The 22,050-nt window shown below is 41.6% G+C and overlaps 1 protein-coding gene across 1 annotated transcript in view; it reads right to left on the bottom strand.

Moving 5' to 3' along the window:
* The window catches only part of LOC126183868 (polypeptide N-acetylgalactosaminyltransferase 16-like), a gene marked incomplete at its 5' end in the record, with an annotated part of 550,930 nt that overhangs the window by 80,642 nt on the left and 448,238 nt on the right, over positions 1–22,050 (bottom strand). Inside the window, one exon of the mRNA XM_049926159.1 lies at positions 4,660–4,781. Coding sequence (XP_049782116.1) covers positions 4,660–4,781 — 122 coding nt within the window. The remainder of the gene's footprint in view (positions 1–4,659; positions 4,782–22,050) is intronic.

Raw genomic sequence — 22,050 nt, 5'->3', positions numbered from 1 at the left:
ATTTTTTCAGTTGCCAGTGGAATCATGACTGTACCAGGCATGCACCTCTTCATCCAAAGAAAATCAACAGCTGTGAATGTCTTTCTTCAAGGCTCCAAAAATAAGGAATCACCAGGGGTTATTTTGAGATTGTATGGAGGATGCGTAAAGATTTCACAGTGTAATTTCTGCAGTGTAGTAAAAAAAACCCTGGCAACTTGTGGATAGGCATTATCCTGAAACAGAATCATGCCATCCACCACCATTCCTGGCCTTTTTGACTTGATAGCATGCTCCAATTTTTGCAAAGTGCCCACGTAACATTGTGCATTAATTATGGCACAGTGTTTCAAAGGATCATCTTGGCTTACATGGACTGGCGTACCTATTGTATTGACAATGCTGCAGAAGTTTTGCTGGGAAGCCCTTACATATTCTCTATAAAGCCCTGATCTCTCTCCATGCAATTTCCATATTTTTGGAGTCCTGAAGAAAAACATTTGTGGCTGTTGATTTTCTTTGGATGAAAAGACCTGTGCCTGTATATAATTATGGTTTTGTAGGCAACTGCAAACATTTTTCCATGAAGGAACTGCCTGTCTTGTCTCACAGTGGGATACATGTATCAATAGCTTTGACATTTACTTTTGAAATAATAAAATTTAAAGTAGTTACACATTGTACAGCCCTAAAGTGTTTATTAGGCTTGAAGGGTCATCGAGTATGTTAACAATGTGGGCATTACATCTCTGTAACTTGACCATGAAGCAGTACATAGGCCAGGGAAGATACACAGGAATGTAGATGGGTTGAGCAAGAAGGTGGTCACAATACAAACATAAGGGCTAGGCCTTGCCCAATGGCAGGTAGTACATATTTCCAACTGCAAGCTATATAGGGTACAGCTCCAGTTCAGCATATGTGGCAGTCTGTTGTGTAAGACAACAATGTTAGGGTCATGCATGGTGGTGCCATACAAATGCAAAGAGGAAGTACTAAAGGAAGCTCACAATCATGTATTATTTGGAAGTCATGCTTGTAGGGCAACAAATTGGAGGGTAGCAGAGAGGTACTGGTGGAGAGGAAGAAAGAGATGTGTGAAGAATAGTGCACAGTCTGCACAGACAGCAGATATGAGACATAAACAGGTGTTATTGCAGAGATTACCAGAGGCTACAAAATCATTTAAAATGTTTGGAATGGATGTGTTGGATACGTTTAACAGGACTCCTGTAGGAAACCATTTTGTGTTGATAGCTATTGATCATTTTCCTAGCTATGTGGAAATGACTGGAAATGACTACAGTCCCTTATCAGTACGCAGCAACAGTGGGAGAAGCCATTGTCAACAGTTGGCTACTGACATTGGGAGTTCAACTTGATGAAACAGTTATGTACATTGCTACAGATTTGCAAATTTATAACTAGTCTGCTTCTACACACAGATGGATGGTGGAATAGAGAAGGTACACCGTATTGTAGGAAACATGTTGAGTGACTACCCATATGTAAACTCACACCATAATGACTGGGACCCATATCTTTCACTTGTAATGGCACCTTACAATTTGAAGGTTTACACCAGTACAGTACTACAGATTTGTTAATCCATATGAGGTGATTTATGGGACAAAAATGCCATCGCCATTTGATACAATTAAAACAAAGTACGGTAGAGACAAAAAGGTAGAGCGTAATTTCACACAAACATTGACAGAGGTGTGGAGGCAAGTCCAGAGGAGAAATTCAAAGGCTTTGGAGCAACAAGAAGCAGCAGTTGAATGCAAGGGAAGACTTCTACATGATAGGGTAAGACAAAAGAGTTTGTCACAGGATAGCAAGGACCATATCAGGTGATAGAGACCATGACTCCAGTTAATGTGAAGCTACAGTTGCCTATAAAAACACAATAGTGCACGTTGAATGCCTACGGCCATTTTGAGGTGCTCCAGATACATCACCACAAGTACTGAGAACTACATCTGGGAATCAGACAAAAAAGAAGAAACGTAGGGGTGAATGCTCGGATATTGAATAACCAATGCAGAAAGTACCATACACAATGCAGTCAGGAAATTAATGAGAACATATAATGTACTTTCAGTTACAATAATGTGATCACAGGCTTAAAGGATTTTGAGGCAGTGTAAGGAATTACAGAGAGTAATGATTTGTATTGTGTAGCAAGTTAGTTTCATGTGCAGTATTACTGTAGTATTTAGAATACGATTCTTTTTTTTTTTTCATATGTGTGTCTAATATAAACCAGTGACAGTAGACTTTATTTTAAGGGGGAGAGAGAGTGACTGTAGTCCTTGTCCTCAGGTTGCTGTGCACCAAGGTTAAGGATGAAGGGGATTCTAGCCATGTCAGTACTACACTTCTTCCTCAGGTTTGCGGTGTGGGTGCTTCATGTTCATTGCCTGCAGGGTGGAGCACTGTTTACAAGGCAGGAAAATATGGTAATTACCAGCCATCAGTGGACACTTAGATTTTGAATGCATGGAAACTAAGAAATGAAGTAAGAAGGTTGGAAGACGTGTTTTCTGGACTAAGGTGAGACACAAACATCGAGGGAGCACTCGGAGAAGTATTGAGGGAATATGTTTAACTACATTGGTCTTACGGACAGCTGAGGGAGAAAATGCAGTGAGCAATAGATAAGAGTGCTGTGAACTATATGGTGATGTAAGATAGACCATTAGATAATGGAGAGAGAATAGTGAAGATGGCTTTCAGGCAGTGTGCGATTTGCAGGGGGGGATGGGGGGGGGGGGGGATTTCTCCCCCTCTGCATCAGACCATCCCCTCCTCTGGTTATAGTTTATGCATCCCAACCTGGGGTGTTTATTTCCCACTCACTGTAGTAAAACTTAACATATAATTTAAATTTGAAACTGAAAGTTTTTAATAAGTCTTACTATTAATACTATTAATATGTTTCAGTTTTCTATCATCAGAATAAGTACAGCTTTTCACAAATGTGCCTCAACTTTTTGAGTTCCCCTCGTATACCTGTATGAAGACGATTTTGTAAATAAGCTTTACCTATAATGTACTTTTAAAGATATAACAAGAGATGGCTTTTCTGATAGTGCATACGAGTGAATAGTGAGTTTCGGCATTAACATCTATTTAATGTCAGCTGTTTAACCGTGCGTAATGCCACAGTCTGAGCTAGTAACATATATAATTCTACTAACCCCCTAAGACATCCCCCCCACCGGTAAAAGCACAAATCGCACCCTGCTTTCAGGACTGTGAATGAGTAAGACACCAGGGAAGTGAATGGGACTACAGAAAGAGTGAAGTAGTAGGAATCAGGAAGGCATCGGCTAAATGGCATACCGTGTAGTTAACAAGTCTAGAACACGAAGTACTGAACAATGCAAGCACGTTAGGAAAACTGATGGGAGAGTTACTGAAATACAGAAAAGCATCGACCGATACTGCGAATCAGGATTTTGGAATTATGCAAACTCGAGTGGGTTCGAAACTTCCCGGCAGATTAAAACTGTGTGCCAGACTGAGACTCGAACTTGGCAGAGCGCTCGCCCGTGAAAGGCGAAGCTCCCAAGTTCGAGTCTCGGTCTGGCACACAGTTTTAATCTGCCAGGAAGTTTCATATCAGCACACACTCCGCTGCAGAGTGAAAATCTCATTCTCGAGTGGGTTTGTTAGACACAAGAGTCACCACAGGGACAATGTCAAAACAGTAGCACCTGGGAAGCACGGACAGTGATGATGAGCTTGCAGGAAGCTATTTAACACAGAGTACACGGACAGCTGAGTCCAGCATTGCTAACCTCAGAGCAATATTTGTTAGCATTACACAGGGTGCAGGAAGATCTGCTGACTGAGGTAGGACTTATTGTGGAGCCCAGTAGATAGAACTATTATAAAATATCGATAGAGGTCAGAATGGTGTAGGTATTGGTATTATTCCCAGTGGTAGAGTGCAATGCACAATTTAAATGTTTCACTATACATCTTTGCCCGATAAGGCAGTTGCAAGAGGGAAGGAGGACGGTTAGCCAATAAAAGTACAGAGTGGTTCCTAGGAAAAGCAGATGGATGAGGGTACCTCAGGAATATAACAGAGCCCAAACCATATTCACAGCAGGAATGATACTACTGGATTTACTCATTATACAATGCTGTAATAGTAGTGGAGAACTGCTATGAGCAGGCTATACTCACAGTGGCAAAACAGTTGGAGTTAGCAGTAGCAGAATATTGACAAATGGAATGATATATAACATAATGAGACTAACCCTCCATCTATAACCACAGTTCCAGAAACTACCAGACTAAACGTAATGCAGCCTCAGTTGTATCGGTGAGACAAGCTGTCAGCAGTGTCACCGGTGTAGAATTCACCTACCTCACTAACACCTCGAAACCAGACCTCATCAGTTACTCGAACTGTATCACTGCGTACGGTTTCAGAACAAATATTACGAATTGTCCGGCAATAGAAGGAGGGTCAGCACTGGAGAACAGTGATCCTGGGTATTATGTTGCCTAGTGCCACAGTACCTCTGGCTTTGTTTTGTGCAACCCCCTTCTGGCTCCTTCTTTCAATTAAAAAAAAAAAATAACTGTTAGAAAAGGTATTAGTTAGCAAAAACTTTCACGTACGAGTTAGTAGATATATAATACTTAACTGATGACCTTTACCTGCGAAAGCCTGTCGAGAAGTGGCTCCAGCCATCCAGTGTTAACCTCGCAGTGGCTGTCCAGAAAAACTAAATAGTTGCCTCTTGCCTCGCTGGCTCCAATGTTGCGTGACCTGATTAGGCCTAAGAAGACAAGATTGTTTATTGTGAATTTCAGGAACTGTTGGTGACTTGATACATCATTCTTAATTTTACTGTTATTTATTTCCTCTTAATTGTGAACACGAAAAAAAGAAATCATAAAAAGCTGCCAAGAAGTTGATGAACTGAACACCTGCTTCACTCTCCATAAGGCATTAATTTATGAAATCTACCAAACAACATTGCATTTGAGAAGATGATTGTTTTTGTCATTTTAACATCCACCTTCTAGCTGTTTCAATGAGAATAGAACTGACACATGTCATTACCACTGTCAATACTATGTAATGCTGATATGGGGAAATATGTATGATAAACAGAAAATAATCAGCCTCAGCAACTTGTTTTACACAGGGTGACTTTATACAGGGTGATTGATTGATGAGAGGATATGGAACAAAAAAGGACTAATGAATTTACGTCCAGAAGTGCATGGTTTTTACAGTATGTGTTGAAAATGGTTTCCATGTGCGTCAACACATGCATTTATGTGCCATAGCATGTTCTGTCCCAAACATTTACATCAGCCGTGCTGCATCAGAACAGTGTCAAAGGCAGCACGGATACACTGCTCTCGTGTCTGCACATCTGGAATTGGCTCTGCATACACAATACTTCTGAGCTAGCCCCACAACCAGAAACTGCACGGATTGAGATCCAGTAAACGAACAGGCCACGAAACTACATCCCCTCATCCAATCCATCGACCAGGGAAGACGTGTGTCCGGAACATGGTGAAGTGGGCTGGAGCACCATCACGTAGCAGCCACAGAACCCTTTCAGACATCAATGGCATTTCTTCCAGCAGGGGAGGCAAAGTCATCCACAAGAAACGCCTATAGTTTCGTCCTGTTAGGTGACGTGGAAGGAAGACTGGTCCCAAAATACGGTCGCCAATTATCCTGACCCACACATTCCGACTGCACTGATGCTGATGATTCACTGTCACCATGTGGTAGGGGTTTTGCATACTATCCCACAGATGATGGTCGCCAAAGCTGAAGATACTACTCTGCGTAAAGATGGCCTCATCTGTGAATAGGATGAATGACACAAATCGTGGTTGCCTGGTGAATAAACCAGTGAGAAAACTGCTCCTGATGCGGAAAGTGTGTCGCTAGTAAGCCCTGCACACGCTGTAAGTGATAAGAGTAGTAAAAATTGTCGTGGAGAATGTTCCACACGGTAGTCTGGCTTATCCTGTAATGGCAGACCAACTGCCTGGCAATTGACATGGTCATTGCCTTCCACAGTGTTAATCAAATTTTCCTCCTAATCTGGTGTCCGAACATTTCGGGCATATCCTTCATGATTTCCTGCTTCCTGAAGCGACCCTGTTTCAGACAAACGGCGAAAAACTGTTGCAAGCTTTGAATGCTGTGGTTGTTTCCAGCAGGGATGGGTCTCCTGATACAAACTTGCTGCTCGTCGTTCATAAGTAAGCATTATGTTGGCAAGCTCTCGTTTGGAATACAGAAGCATTGTGTACAAGGCTGTATCACATCCACTACAAGGTGAGTCTGCGAGAGAAGTGAATCAGACACATTACCAATGACTATGGCATGAGAGGGCACTAGGGGCATGACGTATGAGGAGCACTACTACCTTCTAGGAGGAAGCCGTGCGTACTGTAACATTGGCTGCATGGTTGCGCGCCTATTAGACCGCACTCTTTGTAACAAAGTATGATTGAGTAAATGGTCTCTAGCATGGAAATCATGCATTGTCGGACATAAGTTCATTATGACTTTTTTGTCGTGTATCCTCTCATCGATCAATCCCTAGAATTTGTACACGAAGGAAACAGATCACTCTGTATATGATTCTCATTAGTGTGGTTAATTTTTCAGACGCTACTCACTAATTAGTTAACGGGAATATGTTTCGTCCGTGCATATTATTCTCCAGGTAGCAAATGTATAGGTGTTAGAAGAAATAATGTCGAGTGTTCCCTTTTCTTGTTCCACTGTAGAATAATTTGCAATTACAGGTTATTGTCCACGTCGAAATCTGTGATAACTGAACAGGAATTAATAACTTCTAGGAGACATGACGCTAATACCGTGTAACATCGCCTCTAGCCTTTTAATAGCCGCAGTTCTGACAGGAAGAGAGGCCGCAAGTTTCTTCAGGTATGCCACATCCAGCTGAAGCCAATCATTGATGATTAGATACTGTGGAACTAACAAACTCAATGTATGTTGATTGCTACGTTTCACCAGCTGTTCCAAATAGTCGCAGACATCATCTTTGAGATGAAATGAGTGGTTTAGCGTGCCATTCGAGATACAATAGACTGCCTGAGTATTCGTCAAACCAGGAACGTACGCGTGAACACCGCTGTTGTCACCTTAAAATACAGGAGTGTCCACAACATATTCATCTCGAAGATGTAGAATAAATGGCAAAACTTGGTCACCGCGAACACTGAAATAAAACATCTTTGATGACGTTCATGGTTAGCAGGTCTGCCCCCGGTAGCTGAATGGTCAGCGTGACGGATTGTCAATCCTCTGAGCCCGGGTTCGATTCCCGGCTGGGTCGGGGAATTTTCTCTGCCCAGGGACTGGGTGTTGTGTTGTCCTCATCATCATCCTATCATCCTCATCGACTGCAGATCGCCGAATTGGCGTCAAATTGGAAGACCGGCACCCAGCGAACGGCCAGCCCGACAGGGGGCCCTAGCCATACGATTAAATAAATTAAATAAATGGTAAACAGAATAAAAAGGCCCAATTACTGGTACGAAAAACAACTCCAAAACATCTGAGAACCGTTTTCAGCGTCACTACACCGTCCACATACTGCAGGTCCAACGCCTCATTCGGCCATCGGTGCACTTGTTGCCTTGCATCACTAAAAAGTTCCAAAATTTCGGATCATACTACGCGCTTGCACTCAGCTACGGTGCTGTTGTTGGGTTGTTTGGACCACTGAAGACGAGCAGCCTTACGTGCAGCGGCGATAAGTCACCTTTTGCTATGTACCCGACTTCAAATGTCCATCGCAAGCTGTTCCATTCTCAATGTTCTCTGGAAGCTAGTTGAGAGAGATTTGAATTCAAGCATATTCGTAAATCAGATGGACACAGCCCTGTGGGACTTGAAAATTCAAACCCCTTTTAGAGCGAAGGCATTCACTGAAACCGGCATTTCCTGTCGGATTTGAAATCATCTTTATCGAGAAGAAGTGACACTCGTCTTCACTCCCCATCGATTAGGATCTATTTACGGCCACTCTTCCTACTCTGTATTAGATGGTTGCGAGTGGCACACCAATCCTTGAACACACAGTGAACAGTCCGCTGTGTGATATCATTCTTACGGTGGTCATGGGGACCTATAAACACGATAGCCTCTTTCGGTCACTCATTCGGAGTTCCACGTCGACTAATCTTACCACACTGGTTCCAAATAACCGACTGGCACTTATACACCATTTCACTGCCATGACATGCGTCAGTGGTGGAGGGTCACATAATCACCTGGTCCAATTATGCAACGTGAACAACGCTCAAAAGGGGGTTCATTACTATTTCGTCTGGTGAACGTCGCGCAGTGGATGCTGGGAGCGAATGTACACGATACATGCAACACACATGCAGCATATACTTTCCGGGATGTGAGGTCGTGGTCCAAGAACTTTTCTGCTCCTTACGTTTCGTCCAGGACTGCGCTGGACTTCCTCAGAGGCGCTGCTCCGCTGAGTCTTGCCGACTCAAGACTCAGCGGAGCAGCGCCTCTGAGGAAGTCCAGCGCAGTCCTGGACGAAACGTAAGGAGCAGAAAAGTTCTTGGACCACGACCTCACATCCCGGAAAGTATATCAACAGCCATGTCACCCGGTCGTGAAAGCCTTCATTCTACAAACACATGCAGCAGTCCTGCAGGGCGGGTAGTATATGAAACAAACACCTACGTGTGTTTCTACAAAAATATAGACGATATACAGAGATAACCAAGGAATGGCAAAGTTACGTTTATAGCACTTTTAGACTTGGAGAAACTTTTTGACAATGTTGGATGGAATACACTCTTTGAAATTCTGTGAGTGGCAGGGGTAAAATACAGAGAGCGAAAGGCTATTTACAACATGTACGGAAACCATACGGCAGTTATGAGTCAATGCGGATGAGAGGGAAGCAGTGGTTGATATGGAAGTGAGACAGAGTTGTAGCCTATACCCGATGTTATTCAGTCTGGACACTATGCAAGCAGTAAAGGAAACAAATGAAAAAGTCGAATTAAATGAGGTAATTCTGAGGGAATTAGATTAGGAAGCGAGACACTTAAAATAGTAGATGAGGTTTGGTAATTAAGCAGCAAAATAATTAATGATGGTTGAAGAAGAGAAGATATAAAATGTGTACTGGCAATGGCAAGAAAAACGTTTCTGACTGAAATTTGTTAACATCGAGTATAGATTTAAGTGTTAGGAAGCCTCTTTTGAAAGTGTCTGTGTGGAGCGTAACCATGTCTTGAAGCGCAACTTGGGCGATAAACTGTTTAAACAAAAAGAGAACAGCAATTTTGAGATGTGGTGCTACAAAAGAATGAGGAGGTTCTGAATAGAACTGAATAGAAAAGAAATTTGGGGCACAACCTGACTAGAAGAAGGAATCGCTTGATTGGACATATTCTGAGACATCAAGGGATCACCAAATTAGTACTGGAGGGAAGTGTGGGGGGTAAAAATCGCAGAGGGAGACCAAAAGATGAATACAGTAAGCAGATTCAGAAGGATGTAGGTTGCAGTAGTTACTCGGAGATGAAGAGGCTTTTACACGATAGAGCAGCATAGAGAGCTGCATCATACCAGTCTTTGGACTGAAGAAAGACAGCAACAACAACAACACCAGACATGGTCTCAAAAATTTTGTAGTACTTACTGAAATTTTGTCGCTATACATTACAAAATGCTGTAATACAATGCAACAGCGAATAGGATTGTTTATTATTACTGGTACTGAACGGAAGAAAGCCTGTAACGGCCGACTTCAACAGATTCATCTACTCGTAGCACTCCTTCCACGAATGGCCCACTTATGTTATACATGTAACAACGGTCTTTTTACTGGGCAACGTTCTTTTATTCAAAACGCTGCCAGGAACATTTTCTGCTTGTAATTTCACTGCGTTAGGAAATTAATGAGGAAGGTGGAGACTAGCTCAGGCTGTCCTGTGATATCTCTTCCTGGAATTTACACACTGATTAGTCAAAACATTCTGACCACAGGTCACCGCCAGACTGAATGTCGCCTGGTAGCGGTGCGGGCACGTGATGCGATAAGGGAAGTGCATAAGCGGCACAGCGATACGGGTCGCAAACGTGACAATCCACTGACATAAGCGAGTTTCACGAAGGGCAGCGCCCTGCGCTTGAGAACGACCATCTCGGAAACGGCGAAAATGGCCGGCTATTCGCGTGAGCACTTATAGAAAGTGTCTGAAGGACGGTAAAACGACGAGTAGGCGACAAAGTGTTGGACGTCCACGCCCCACTGCAGAAAGTGGTGGGCGGAGGCTTGCCCGCTTTACACTTAGGTGACAAAAGTCATGGGATAGCCATATGCACATATACAGATGGCAGTAGTATCGCGTACACGAGGTGTAAAAGGGCAGTGCATTGGCGGAGCTGTCATTTTTACTCAGGTGATGCATGTGAAAAGGTGTCCGACGTGGTTATGGCCGCACGACGGGGATTAACAGATGTTGAACGCGGAATGGTAATTAGACCTAGACGTATGGGACATTCAGTTTCGGAAATATTTAGAAATTCAGTATTCCGAGACCCACAGTGTCAAGAGTGTGCCGAGAATACTAGATTTCCGGCATTTCCTCTCACAACGGTCAACGCAGTGACCGACGACCTTCACTTACCGTCCGAGAGCAGAAGCGGAGTTGTCAGTGCTAACAGAGAAACAACGCTGCGTGAAATGACCGCAGAAATCAATATGGGATGTACGATCCTGTACTATCCTGTAGGATAGTGTGGCGTTAATTGGTTATGGCAGCAGACGAGTGAGGCGAGTGCCTTTGCTAACAGCACGGCATCGCCTGTAGCGCCTCTCCTCGGCTCGTGAGCGTATCGTTTGGACCCTAGGCGACTGCAAAACCGTGCTTTAGTTGGATGAGTCCCGATCTCAGTTGGTAAGAGCTGACGGTAGGGTTCGAGTGTGGCGCAGACCCCACGAAGCCGTTGACCCAATTGTCAACAAGGCACTGTGCAGCCCGGTGGTGGTTCCATATGGTGTGGGCTGAGTTTATATGGAATTAACTGGGTCCTCGGTCCCACTGAATCTATCATTAACTGGGAATAGTTATGTTCTGCTACTTGGAGACTATTTGCAGCCATTCGTGGACTTCATGTTCCCAACCAATGATGAAATTTTTATAGATGACATTGCCCTGTCTCACCAGGCCACAATTGTTCGGGAATAGTTTGAAGAACATTTTGGACAATTCGAGCGAATGATCTGGCCACCCATCTAGCATTTAAGAACATAATCGAGAGATCAGTTGGTGCACAACATGCTGCACCGGTGAGACTTTAGTAATTACGGACGGCTATAGACACAGCATGACTCAATGTTTCTGAAGGTTGTTGACTCCACGCCACGTCAAGATGCTGCCCTACGGCGGGCAGAAGAAGGGCCGACACGATATTAGGAGGTGTCCTATGAGTTTTGTCTTCACAGTGTAAGTAAGTGGCCAGTTTGAGTATTTATTATGGAGAGGGAATGTGACTCGTGTCTTTTTAATGATATTGTGTTGAAAGCGTCAAACGTTGACTTCACAATCCCACTTTAGTTATTTAAAGTTCGATAATGCTATTAGAAGGTAGCCGGCCGCTGTGGCCGAGCGATTCTAGGCGCTTCAGTCCGGAACCACGCAGTTGCTACGGTTTTAGGTTCGAATCCTGCCTCGGGCATGGATGGGCGTTGTGTCCTTAGGTTAGTTAGGTTTAAGTAGGTCTAAGTATAGGGGAATGATGACCTCAGATGTTATGTACCGTGGTGCTTAGAGCCATTTGAGCCATTTATTAGAAGGTATACAGCTTTTGTGTAAAGACGTCAAAGAGAGCAAAGTTGCCATCTCTTGCGGTGGCTTCTGGCCGCTTTTCATAGGGGGAAAACTTAAAAGCAGCAGCGGAAACGTGATCTCAGCAGCGAGACTTGCAGCATATCCTTTTAAGAGTAACCTAGAAGCGGAAAATAAAAAACGAGGAGAAGAGAAAGAAAGCAAACACTAGGAGAAACTGAAAGCAGTTGAAGAGAAGAAGATTGCGAAGAGCAGGAAGCACAATCCTAGAAGATCTCATTTCGACAACACAGGAGAGTGAGTGCATGTACTGCGAAGAAAAATTTTCAGATTGGAGGACAGAAGAGCAGTGGATGAAGTACCAGTTGTGCTTCCTCTAGGCCCACGAACTCTGTACGGGAGTTGAGGAACACAGTCTTTTATTTGTGACAAGTGCAAGTAATGTAATTCGAAACATGTTTCACAGTAAAATATATTTAGTTCTTTGTTAAAACAGTTTTTATCCCTTGTTATTGATTTTAAAACTAAAATTGATTGTTTAAACTACTTAATTTTTTTACGCAGGTGATTAAACTATTCTATATTATACTTGAGTAGTTGTGGATTATAATCACTCATTTCTATGCATTTCCTTCTGCTGCTACTCAGCTTAAAAAATAGGAATATCTTAGCCTGGCCACTATATCCGACTCCCCCATCCTCATGATGTCTGTAGTAGATCAGCGGCTGTATACATGGATGCTGTAGGTTGACTTCGAGAAACCTTGTCAGTCCAAAAAGTCTAGAGTCTGGATTAAGAAAAAATCGAGAAATATTAAGATTGTAGTTTTAATGCTTCAGGTGTTCTACATAGTCTCCGCCCTGGCACACTTCCAGACTTGAGTACTACTGAACTCACGTGGGTGCGACATACCGGCAGATCGTCAACATTTAGAAACACACTGCCGACGCACAACACTTCCAGAGATGTTATACGGTAGTACGAAGAAACAAAGGCCATATTTTGTGGTTTACGAATAGTTTAGAAAATGAAAACCGTGAAAATTAGGTGTATTTACAGTACAGCGTTTATATTATTTTGTCAATTCCTGTACTTCGTGAAAGGTTCGACATATAATTTTTCTGTATAATTTAATGCTGCATGCCCGAAGATAGCTGCTAATCGTCTGCAGAACCTTCAGTGTCACTTCAATAGTTTTCGCAACTTCTACAAGCACTATTAATAAGTCGGTTATCTTTTGCTTTCACTGATCTCTGTCATAACGCACCCTGGTATTGTCAGTCTATAAGCCTTTTTTCAAACTGATAGCGCTGAAAGCAACATACCTCGACCATGCTACAGTGGAACTGCGTTCACAAAATGACACACAGTGATAAATATTTGGAGTCAATGTGTACAAAGTGGCACAGTTAACACCAGCCTTCGCTGTTTGATGATTTATGTTCAAACACCTAGCAATACTGTTCGTCGAAGTTTCATGATGATAATAGCATTCACTTGGTTCTCGAAATTCTGCACAGCACGCCTATTAACCGAAAGTATAAACTGCTATTCTGCAACTCACATTTGTGGCGAAATAAATAAAAAAACATTTGATTTTATTGTGTTTTTTAACTTTATAATTTTTGAAAGGCTTTTCTACGGATTGTATTGACCGGCTTGAATGCGGACAAATACAGTGCTGCGTGAAATATGCCTGTAATATAATTTACCATTCCGATTAATTACATTTTGAATTCTACGTCATTGTTGATTTAATCAGAGTTCTCACCTTAGACGTAGAATTAGTCCTTCTGCCACAATATTAATTTATCAGTCGCCATCGAAGTTCTTCTCTTTGTTGACCGTGTGTATCTTCCTAAGTCGGCATCGGTTCACTTCACGAAGACGGTGGAAACCAGGGAATACAATGCTACGTCGCTTTAAATAACTTTCGTAACACTTCGATACTTCTCACTATTTTTATTCACAAGACAATAAGACTTGCTCTGCTCGTCGCACAAACCATAATTACTAACTATATGGCTGCCTTTCCGCACAGTCCAAAAATCACGTCCATCCTCCACGAGGCAACAATCAAAAGTGTCCCTTAGCTCCTTGGAGTATGAAACAAAAGAGAATCCAATGTGAACTTTACAAAGATTATAATATACATGCCTCTCAATTTATCTTTGGCGCAGCTTTTAAGATATTGTATGTCTCTGCATAGGAATGTGTCATTACAACTGCCCCCCTACTGTATACTGTCACTAGAAAATTTTATTTGATTGACAGGATACAGTAGTCGACCTTGCAATTGATAGGTTTGGGGGTCTTTTATTTACAACCTTCATTTTTATTGTCTCATTTTCATGGCACTGTGAATTCTTTGGTATTACTGAGTGTGTGTCAGTTTTTGGTATACTTATGCTAATATTTACAAACCTTAATCCTAATATACAAAGTTTTGGTTAACACTGAGAAAACAACATCATGTGGTAAAGTTTGTACAATAAAATATACAATGAATACAACGTTATTTACAAATGTTTCCTTCCTCAACAGAGGTGAAAATTAAGTCCTTGTATTGCTTTCTGTATTTATTCTGGGGCGACGAGGTTTGTTCGCTAGCCGCAGTGTTGAATATGGGCGGGTGATACGCGCGCCTGATTGTTTGGTCGTCCGTTAGCGGGCGACGTTGGTTGAATGCGCGCGCCAGTGCACTGAATGTACACCGACGTGCGGGTACCGTCGAGACTTCCGAACCTCAGTATGCGTGTGCTTTTTGTAGTTCCTTCCAGTACTTAGACTGGATACGACGAGGTACATTGGAATATGTGCCCCGAAGAACACACCACACTATGTGCGAGGCGGAGGACGATCCCGTCGATGCAACTCCAGGTAAGAAGCGTACCATGTCAAACTTGTTTGGCATTGTCCTTTCCTATTGTGACGCCATGGGTCGTTTGACGATACTAGCTTCAATTTTTCGATGTCCCTTGTTTAGGCTCGCTGACACTTGCAACGTAGCACTACTTTGCACAATTTCAATTTCTACACACACCACTTTAACCGCGAGTATTGCGATCGAAACTTCCTTTTTCACTACTTTTTTCTTCGCATTAACCCCTTTTACCTATTGTACCGAGATTCATTCCCCTCAATACTTCTGGTCAATGTACATAAATATTCACAAATTTGTAAGTCACGGGATTTGGCATGAAATACAAAGTACATCACATACAATGGAATAACATAAAACACATACAATACATTAGTTACATTAATTACAGGAAAAAACTATCGACTAAAATTGAAAAAAGTTTTGACCACTCATAGTGGCTTCTTCGTCTTGGATTTTACTGACACACACACCCTTTTCCATTAATCAGTTAGAAGGAACAAGTCCTTTGTTTTCTTTCTTAAACTCGAGTGTAAGTTAAGGTTTACCTTCGTTACGTATTCTTCATACGCAACGACATGCATCAGCATGCAGAGAATACACTTGTAGCCGCTCCACTACAGCTCGGGAAGGGAATTTTCTACCTTCTACTTAGGGTAATGGCAACGACTACGTGTATGCTACGGTTTTTACCTATAAAATATGAAAATGCACGAAATAATCATTTATATGCAACGTAACCCTAATATTTACAGTGTTTAGTGCTTAAGCAAGTTCTGGTGTGCTTGTAAATCATTACCTCTAATAAAATTTCCTACATTAACATAGACATATAAACATACAATCTTGAAGTTCAGGGTGTAGCAACTATTAATATGTACAGTGTTTCATAATAGCGGCACGCCCTTGTGTGCGTGTATCATCTTCAATTAAAGTGCGCTTATAGGCGTCTTGTGTTATCATGGGAGAAAAAATACAGACATTTTAATGCATCGGTTGTCATGAAAATCTATGTACACGAATAATCCGACTTTCATAGCTTCAGTGCAGCATGAAATTCTGTATGCTGGTTTTGTTCATAATTCATTTTATAGACGATTCCTTTGCTTACAGGTCGTCGATCACACTACTTACCTGTTTCTCGTACAGCGGCGATATCATTTTCATTCTTTGTGACTGTAAATCGTGATATGTATGTAAGATATAATTTTAACATGATTTATCATTTCATGTTTCAAGTGTGTAAAGTAATCCATATCTTCCTTCCGCATACATGAGTGAAGAATCGCTAATGTTGCACTTTGTATCAGGTTTTTCGTATTTTCTCGTAAACTCGTAGAGTCTTACGGTTTTAATTGTTTCTTGACGTTAGGTATACCTGTTTATACGAGGTTGTCTCAAGAGTTTAATTTTCCTTATACACTTCTACGTTGGTTAAGTTCCGTACATGTACAGAGCTTCTTTCGCCTTTCACACATTCATACATACGTCTATACACACAAAAAATATCTACCACTATATTATACACTTTGCTGGTGAGGCCCTTTTTCGGTACCTTGCACCATTCCTTCAATATTCCAAAATAGTTCAGGGTGTGCTGAGCATCGTCCCTTCATACTAATAATACTTACAACTAAATATTTCTTCCTACATACATAACTGCCTTACGGTCCATTAATGCGCAATCATTCCATATTTTCCTCCTTTACACTTTAGCTTTCGTACATGTAACCTCGTGTATAGCTTATATATTCTACAAAGTTGTTTGCTGAGTGCTTTAGGTGTTTCCTAACGTTAATGTGTTTCAAATCCTAGGTATGTGTTTTGAGAGCGATTCAGTTCATTACTCACGCTGCATAGATCTGTTTATTATTTTCCTATTTTAACGCTTGTGTCATTCTTTTCCTTAGTCACAAAGATTAACGCGTTTGCCTTGTTGTTCAATCTGAAAATCTCTCGCTACTGTGTAATGTAAATGTATGCGTTATCTCTTTTCTTTCCTCTTTGCTGCTTTTTCCCTATATGTAATGGTGTGTTGTTCTCGTGTACATAGCCTTTCTTCCGGTTATTTATCTGCATTATTTATTTTTTTTTTCTTTTCTTTCTCCTTCCGTACAAGCTAAGATTTTTACTCAGTATAATATAATATTACAATACCGTCCATGACCAGTATGTACTTGTATGTTCACTTTTATTACGTAGTACCAGGTTATAATTAAATTTTCTAAGCTACTATTTACTTGTGTACCATTTTCTTTCTTGTTTTTGAATGGCTTTCATCACTGTGTCTCATAGTAAGCGTGGTCTCAAAACTTTTAAACGTTTCGCGCATGCGCGCTTGTGTACCATGACTGGACTGCAGGCGCGAAGAAAACTCTGCATTGTTGGTGAACATTATTCGTGATAGCCGCCATCGTGTAATAGAGTCACGTGACGCCTGGACTCGACCGCGCATGCGCCTTCGCGCTTTGTATACACTCAGCTGATCGGACAGGGAAGGGGGAAGATTTCTCCCCGACTCGCTGCCTACAGCGCGGCCAATGACCTCGTCTTGACATGCATCTATCGCGTGCACATCAGCTGAGCGTTGGATTGTAACTTCGACGCGTGGTTTGTTGCTCGTCTCAAGCGAACAAACTCTGACCTTCGCGTTAATTTGGCTTCGTTCCTCTCTCTTAAATAACTGAGTTAGACTACAAAAGTACCGTGTGGTTTATTTTATAGTGTTAAGACTCCCAGTAACACATGTTTCATTAGGTGTAGTTGACTATGCGTTTTTTAGCTGGCATATGCCCCCAGTTGGTTACTAGTTTCGATGTTTACTTTATGCTGCCGGAAAACTTCCATACCTAAAATACAGTTGACGATTAATTTCTCAACGATTAAGAATGTACAGTTTATCGTGACATCGCTAATGGTAACAGGTATTTGCGTCTGCCACTTAATACTTTTTGACTTGTTACCTACAGCTGTCAAGATTTTACAATTTTCCATTGGCAACACTGGTACTTTTAATGCTTTCGAAACTTCTTTGAATAAACTGTTAGAAATAATATTCGTAGATGCCCCTGTATCTAAAATTACGTTGGTAATTATAGTTCCTATCTTTGCTGTTATTACAGCCTGCACGAGGTCACTTACCTTGTCTGGTGCTTTCATCTCTTCTTCACATAGATCATCTTCTACGGTCGCATCCTGATCATATCTTAAAAATAATTGTCTAAGATGTAATGTGTGCTTGTTTGTGCCCCCTGTTGTCAAATCGGTCGGCCGGTGGGGGCTCATTACGACCGATTGTTGTTTACCGGGGGAGACAACGGCGTTGCTTCAGTACTGTCCGTTACATCTACAAAGTGTACTGAGTGGTTATTCTGTCGCCAATTAGTTTCCGGACCGCTGCGTGCAACATTTTCTTGCGACCGGCCGTCGCTATTCCTCCTTGGTCTGTCATTCCTATTACTGTAACTATTGTAATTTTCATTTGTGTGCCGCCTTCCATCACGCGGGCCTGACCAATCATTCACGTGATTTCTATCATTTCCATACCGGCGTGGACCGTAATCTGTACTATACCTTCGGTCTTCACGTCTCTGTGGCGCCGAATTCCTCCGATTCCCGTAATTCCAGGTTCCATTATTTGGCCTTGTCGCATACGGATGCCAACTGTGTGGGTTTTGTCCACTGCCTTTAAAATGATTCCCGTTACCGTTGTTTTGATTGGTTACGGAGTGTTCATTCCGATTACTTGTGCTCGGCTCTTCTTCGTATATTAGATCAATTGAGTCAAGCACGGAAAGAAAGTATTCAAGGTCGTTCTCCGGTATGGTTACCAATTTTTCGCGTAAGTTCGCGGGTAGTCTGTTTTTCAGAATTTTGAGAACGTCTACGTGCGGTATTGGATTGTTCCAATAGCGCGTCTTATTCAAGTACTTTTCGAAATACTTTCTCAACCCGCCGTTTTTGAGGTTGAACGGTTGTGGGTTGAATACCTCACGTCGCAGTCTTTCTTGGACCCCAGCAGACCAATATTTCTCCAAGAAAGCCCGTTCAAATTGTTCGTAGGTGACGCACTGTTCAGCCATGTCTGTGGCCCACAAAAGTGCGTCGCCTTGTGTGAAGCCTACTACATATCTAATCTTCTGTGCCTCAGTCCAGTTTCTTGGTAAGACATTTTTAAATGCTCTTACAAATACGACTGGATGAGTTTTTCTGGATTCTGTGGAGAAAACTGGAAACTGTCTATGTTTCAACAGGCTCTCATCGACTAGAATCGTCGAGATGCAAGGCGACACGCCTGCTGCCTGTTGCAGCACCGCGTTTGGCGAATAGCCATTGTTTGCCTGTGCCGGTGCGTGCACATACGCCGAACTGGGCGCGTGATGTTCTGCGTTATTGACATCGTAGTCTGGCACGGGCGAATAAGTGTCAGGCTGCCTGTTGCTTGACGTAGGCAAGTCATTTGAAACATTCAGTCTACCAGCAATTTCCTTGCGTATTCTGTCCTCGGCTACTTTGATTTCATTACCTAATTTTTCAAAAAGTTTTGTTTCCCGGTCAGTTATTGATTCATTTACATTACCGTTTTCTAAAGTTTCATTTATTTTGATAATGTCCGCCTTGATACGTCGAGTCTCCTGTTTCAGAAAACCGACTTCTTCGTTAACTTTATTAACTTGGTCAGGTATTTCTTCACATGCGGACTGTACTCTTGTTAAATTTAATTGAATAGCCTGTACGTTTTCATGTATTTCTTTTTGTACGGTTTGTGTTTGATTGTGTGTTTCTACTATTTCTGACAGTTCCTGTTCCTGTTTGTTTGTAAGATCTGACAATTTCTTTTCTAAGTCATTTGCCAATACATTGTATACACTATTGACGGTTTTGATGACTTTGTCTTCGATCTTTTGATCGATTTCATTGGTGAGTTTATTTAAGCGTTGATCGAAATGTCTGTGCATGTTCGCCAGTTTTGTGTTCGTTGTGTTGTGGCTGACTTCTAGATTCGCCAGTTTTGTGTTCGTTGTGTTGTGGCTGATCTTTAAATCAGATAATTGCTCGCTCACGTTTGACATCAGACTATATAATGCCTCAAGCGTAACTGACGAAGCTTGTGTGTTTGTATTTATGCCATTATTTGTAGCCATTGTTTCTCTACCACGATCTGATTGAATCGAAACCGGGCTAGGTTCACTGATTTCACGCGAAATATTTTCATCTGATCTGGTAATCGATGCTTCATCGACTGTGCACAATGTTTCATTTGCAAGTGGTTCATTATTGTTAATCCCTGTGGAGTGCAATTGAATCGTATTTACTTCTACATTATGTTGTGCTGAAAAACTAATTGCGTCATCATTTACGTCACTATTGTCAGAATCGGTGACGTGTCCATGAACATTTGTCAAATTAAAGTTCTCCGATTTCATTGTGGAGATATTATTTTTATCTGTACTTTAATGTTAATCTAAATCTTTAAATTCTCTCGCAGTTTAATTAATAAAAATATCTCGCGATTGTTATTTGTTGCGCGTCGGAAATTTACAAGATGGCGCACTACGTCTTCTAATTCTGCAATTGTTGAACATAAAAAGTAATTATCAAAGTGTAATTGTGTGTTGCCACAAACACTACCAGGATTTTAATATGGAAAGGAAAAGGTTCTGCTTTAAGTGGAGCTAAGCCAAGGTGCAGCCACTGCATGCGTTTGCGCTTTCCTACCTTAATTCCGGCTGAGCTGCGTCACTCACGATTACGTTAGTTTTGTAAATCCTTGTCCTTGTTCCTTCTGGTTATTGTGCCATCCGTTTATACAGTTAACATTGTTTCACCTTATTCATCATTTTCCATGTGCGTCATGTAACAGAGAAACAGTAATTAGTACAAGTACATTTGTAGCACAACAATCAAGTACTTACTCTTTGTTCCACCAGCACTGTCCCTGTCAGCGGTCGCCAGTGTGGCGAAATAAATAAAAAACATTTGATTTTATTGTGTTTTTTAACTTTATAATTTTTGAAAGGCTTTTCTACGGATTGTATTGACCGGCTTGAATGCGGACAAATACAGTGCTGCGTGAAATATGCCTGTAATATAATTTACCATTCCGATTAATTACATTTTGAATTCTACGTCATTGTTGATTTAATCAGAGTTCTCACCTTAGACGTAGAATTAGTCCTTCTGCCACAATATTAATTTATCAGTCGCCATCGAAGTTCTTCTCTTTGTTGACCGTGTGTATCTTCCTAAGTCGGCATCGGTTCACTTCACGAAGACGGTGGAAACCAGGGAATACAATGCTACGTCGCTTTAAATAACTTTCGTAACACTTCGATACTTCTCACTATTTTTATTCACAAGACAATAAGACTTGCTCTGCTCGTCGCACAAACCATAATTACTAACTATATGGCTGCCTTTCCGCACAGTCCAAAAATCACGTCCATCCTCCACGAGGCAACAATCAAAAGTGTCCCTTAGCTCCTTGGAGTATGAAACAAAAGAGAATCCAATGTGAACTTTACAAAGATTATAATATACATGCCTCTCAATTTATCTTTGGCGCAGCTTTTAAGATATTGTATGTCTCTGCATAGGAATGTGTCATTACACATTACAGTCTGTGCTGACAGCGATATTCTCTTCAAGCCTTTACAACAAACTACAGAGACCTGGGCTTTCATTTCAGACATTTCTAGATAAAAAATAATCACACGAAAAGACGCAGGTCGAATACTGTATAATTACATGTCGTTAATGACGTATCTTCACTCGACTACAGTAAAATTTAATGGAGTACTAGAAGTTGTTTTGGAAATAAATAATTTTTGCAAAAATGACTTAACTTTTGTTACTCTTGTGGAAACTTAATATATGCTGTGAGACCTTAGTTTCTCCCGCGTATACAGGGTTATTACAAATGATTGAAGCGATTTCACAGCTCTACAATAACTTTATTATTTGAGATATTTTCACAATGCTTTGCACACACATACAAAAACTCAAAAAGTTTTTTTAGGCATTCACAAATGTTCGATATGTGCCCCTTTAGTGATTCGGCAGACATAAAGCCGATAATCAAGTTCCTCCCACACTCGGCGCAGCATGTCCCCATCAATGAGTTCGAAAGCATCGTTGATGCGAGCTCGCAGTTCTGGCACGTTTCTTGGTAGAGGAGGTTTAAGCACTGAATCTTTCACATAACCCCACAAAAAGAAATCGCATGGGGTTAAGTCGGGAGAGCGTGGAGGCCATGACATGAATTGCTGATCATGATCTCCACCACGACCGATCCATCTGTTTTCCAATCTCCTGTTTAAGAAATGCCGAA

Source organism: Schistocerca cancellata, chromosome 4, assembly GCF_023864275.1.
Source record: "Schistocerca cancellata isolate TAMUIC-IGC-003103 chromosome 4, iqSchCanc2.1, whole genome shotgun sequence".
Taxonomy (NCBI): domain Eukaryota; kingdom Metazoa; phylum Arthropoda; class Insecta; order Orthoptera; family Acrididae; genus Schistocerca; species Schistocerca cancellata.
The sequence above is the reverse complement of the archived record's forward strand: the minus strand, read 5'-3'. Positions and strand labels throughout refer to the sequence as shown.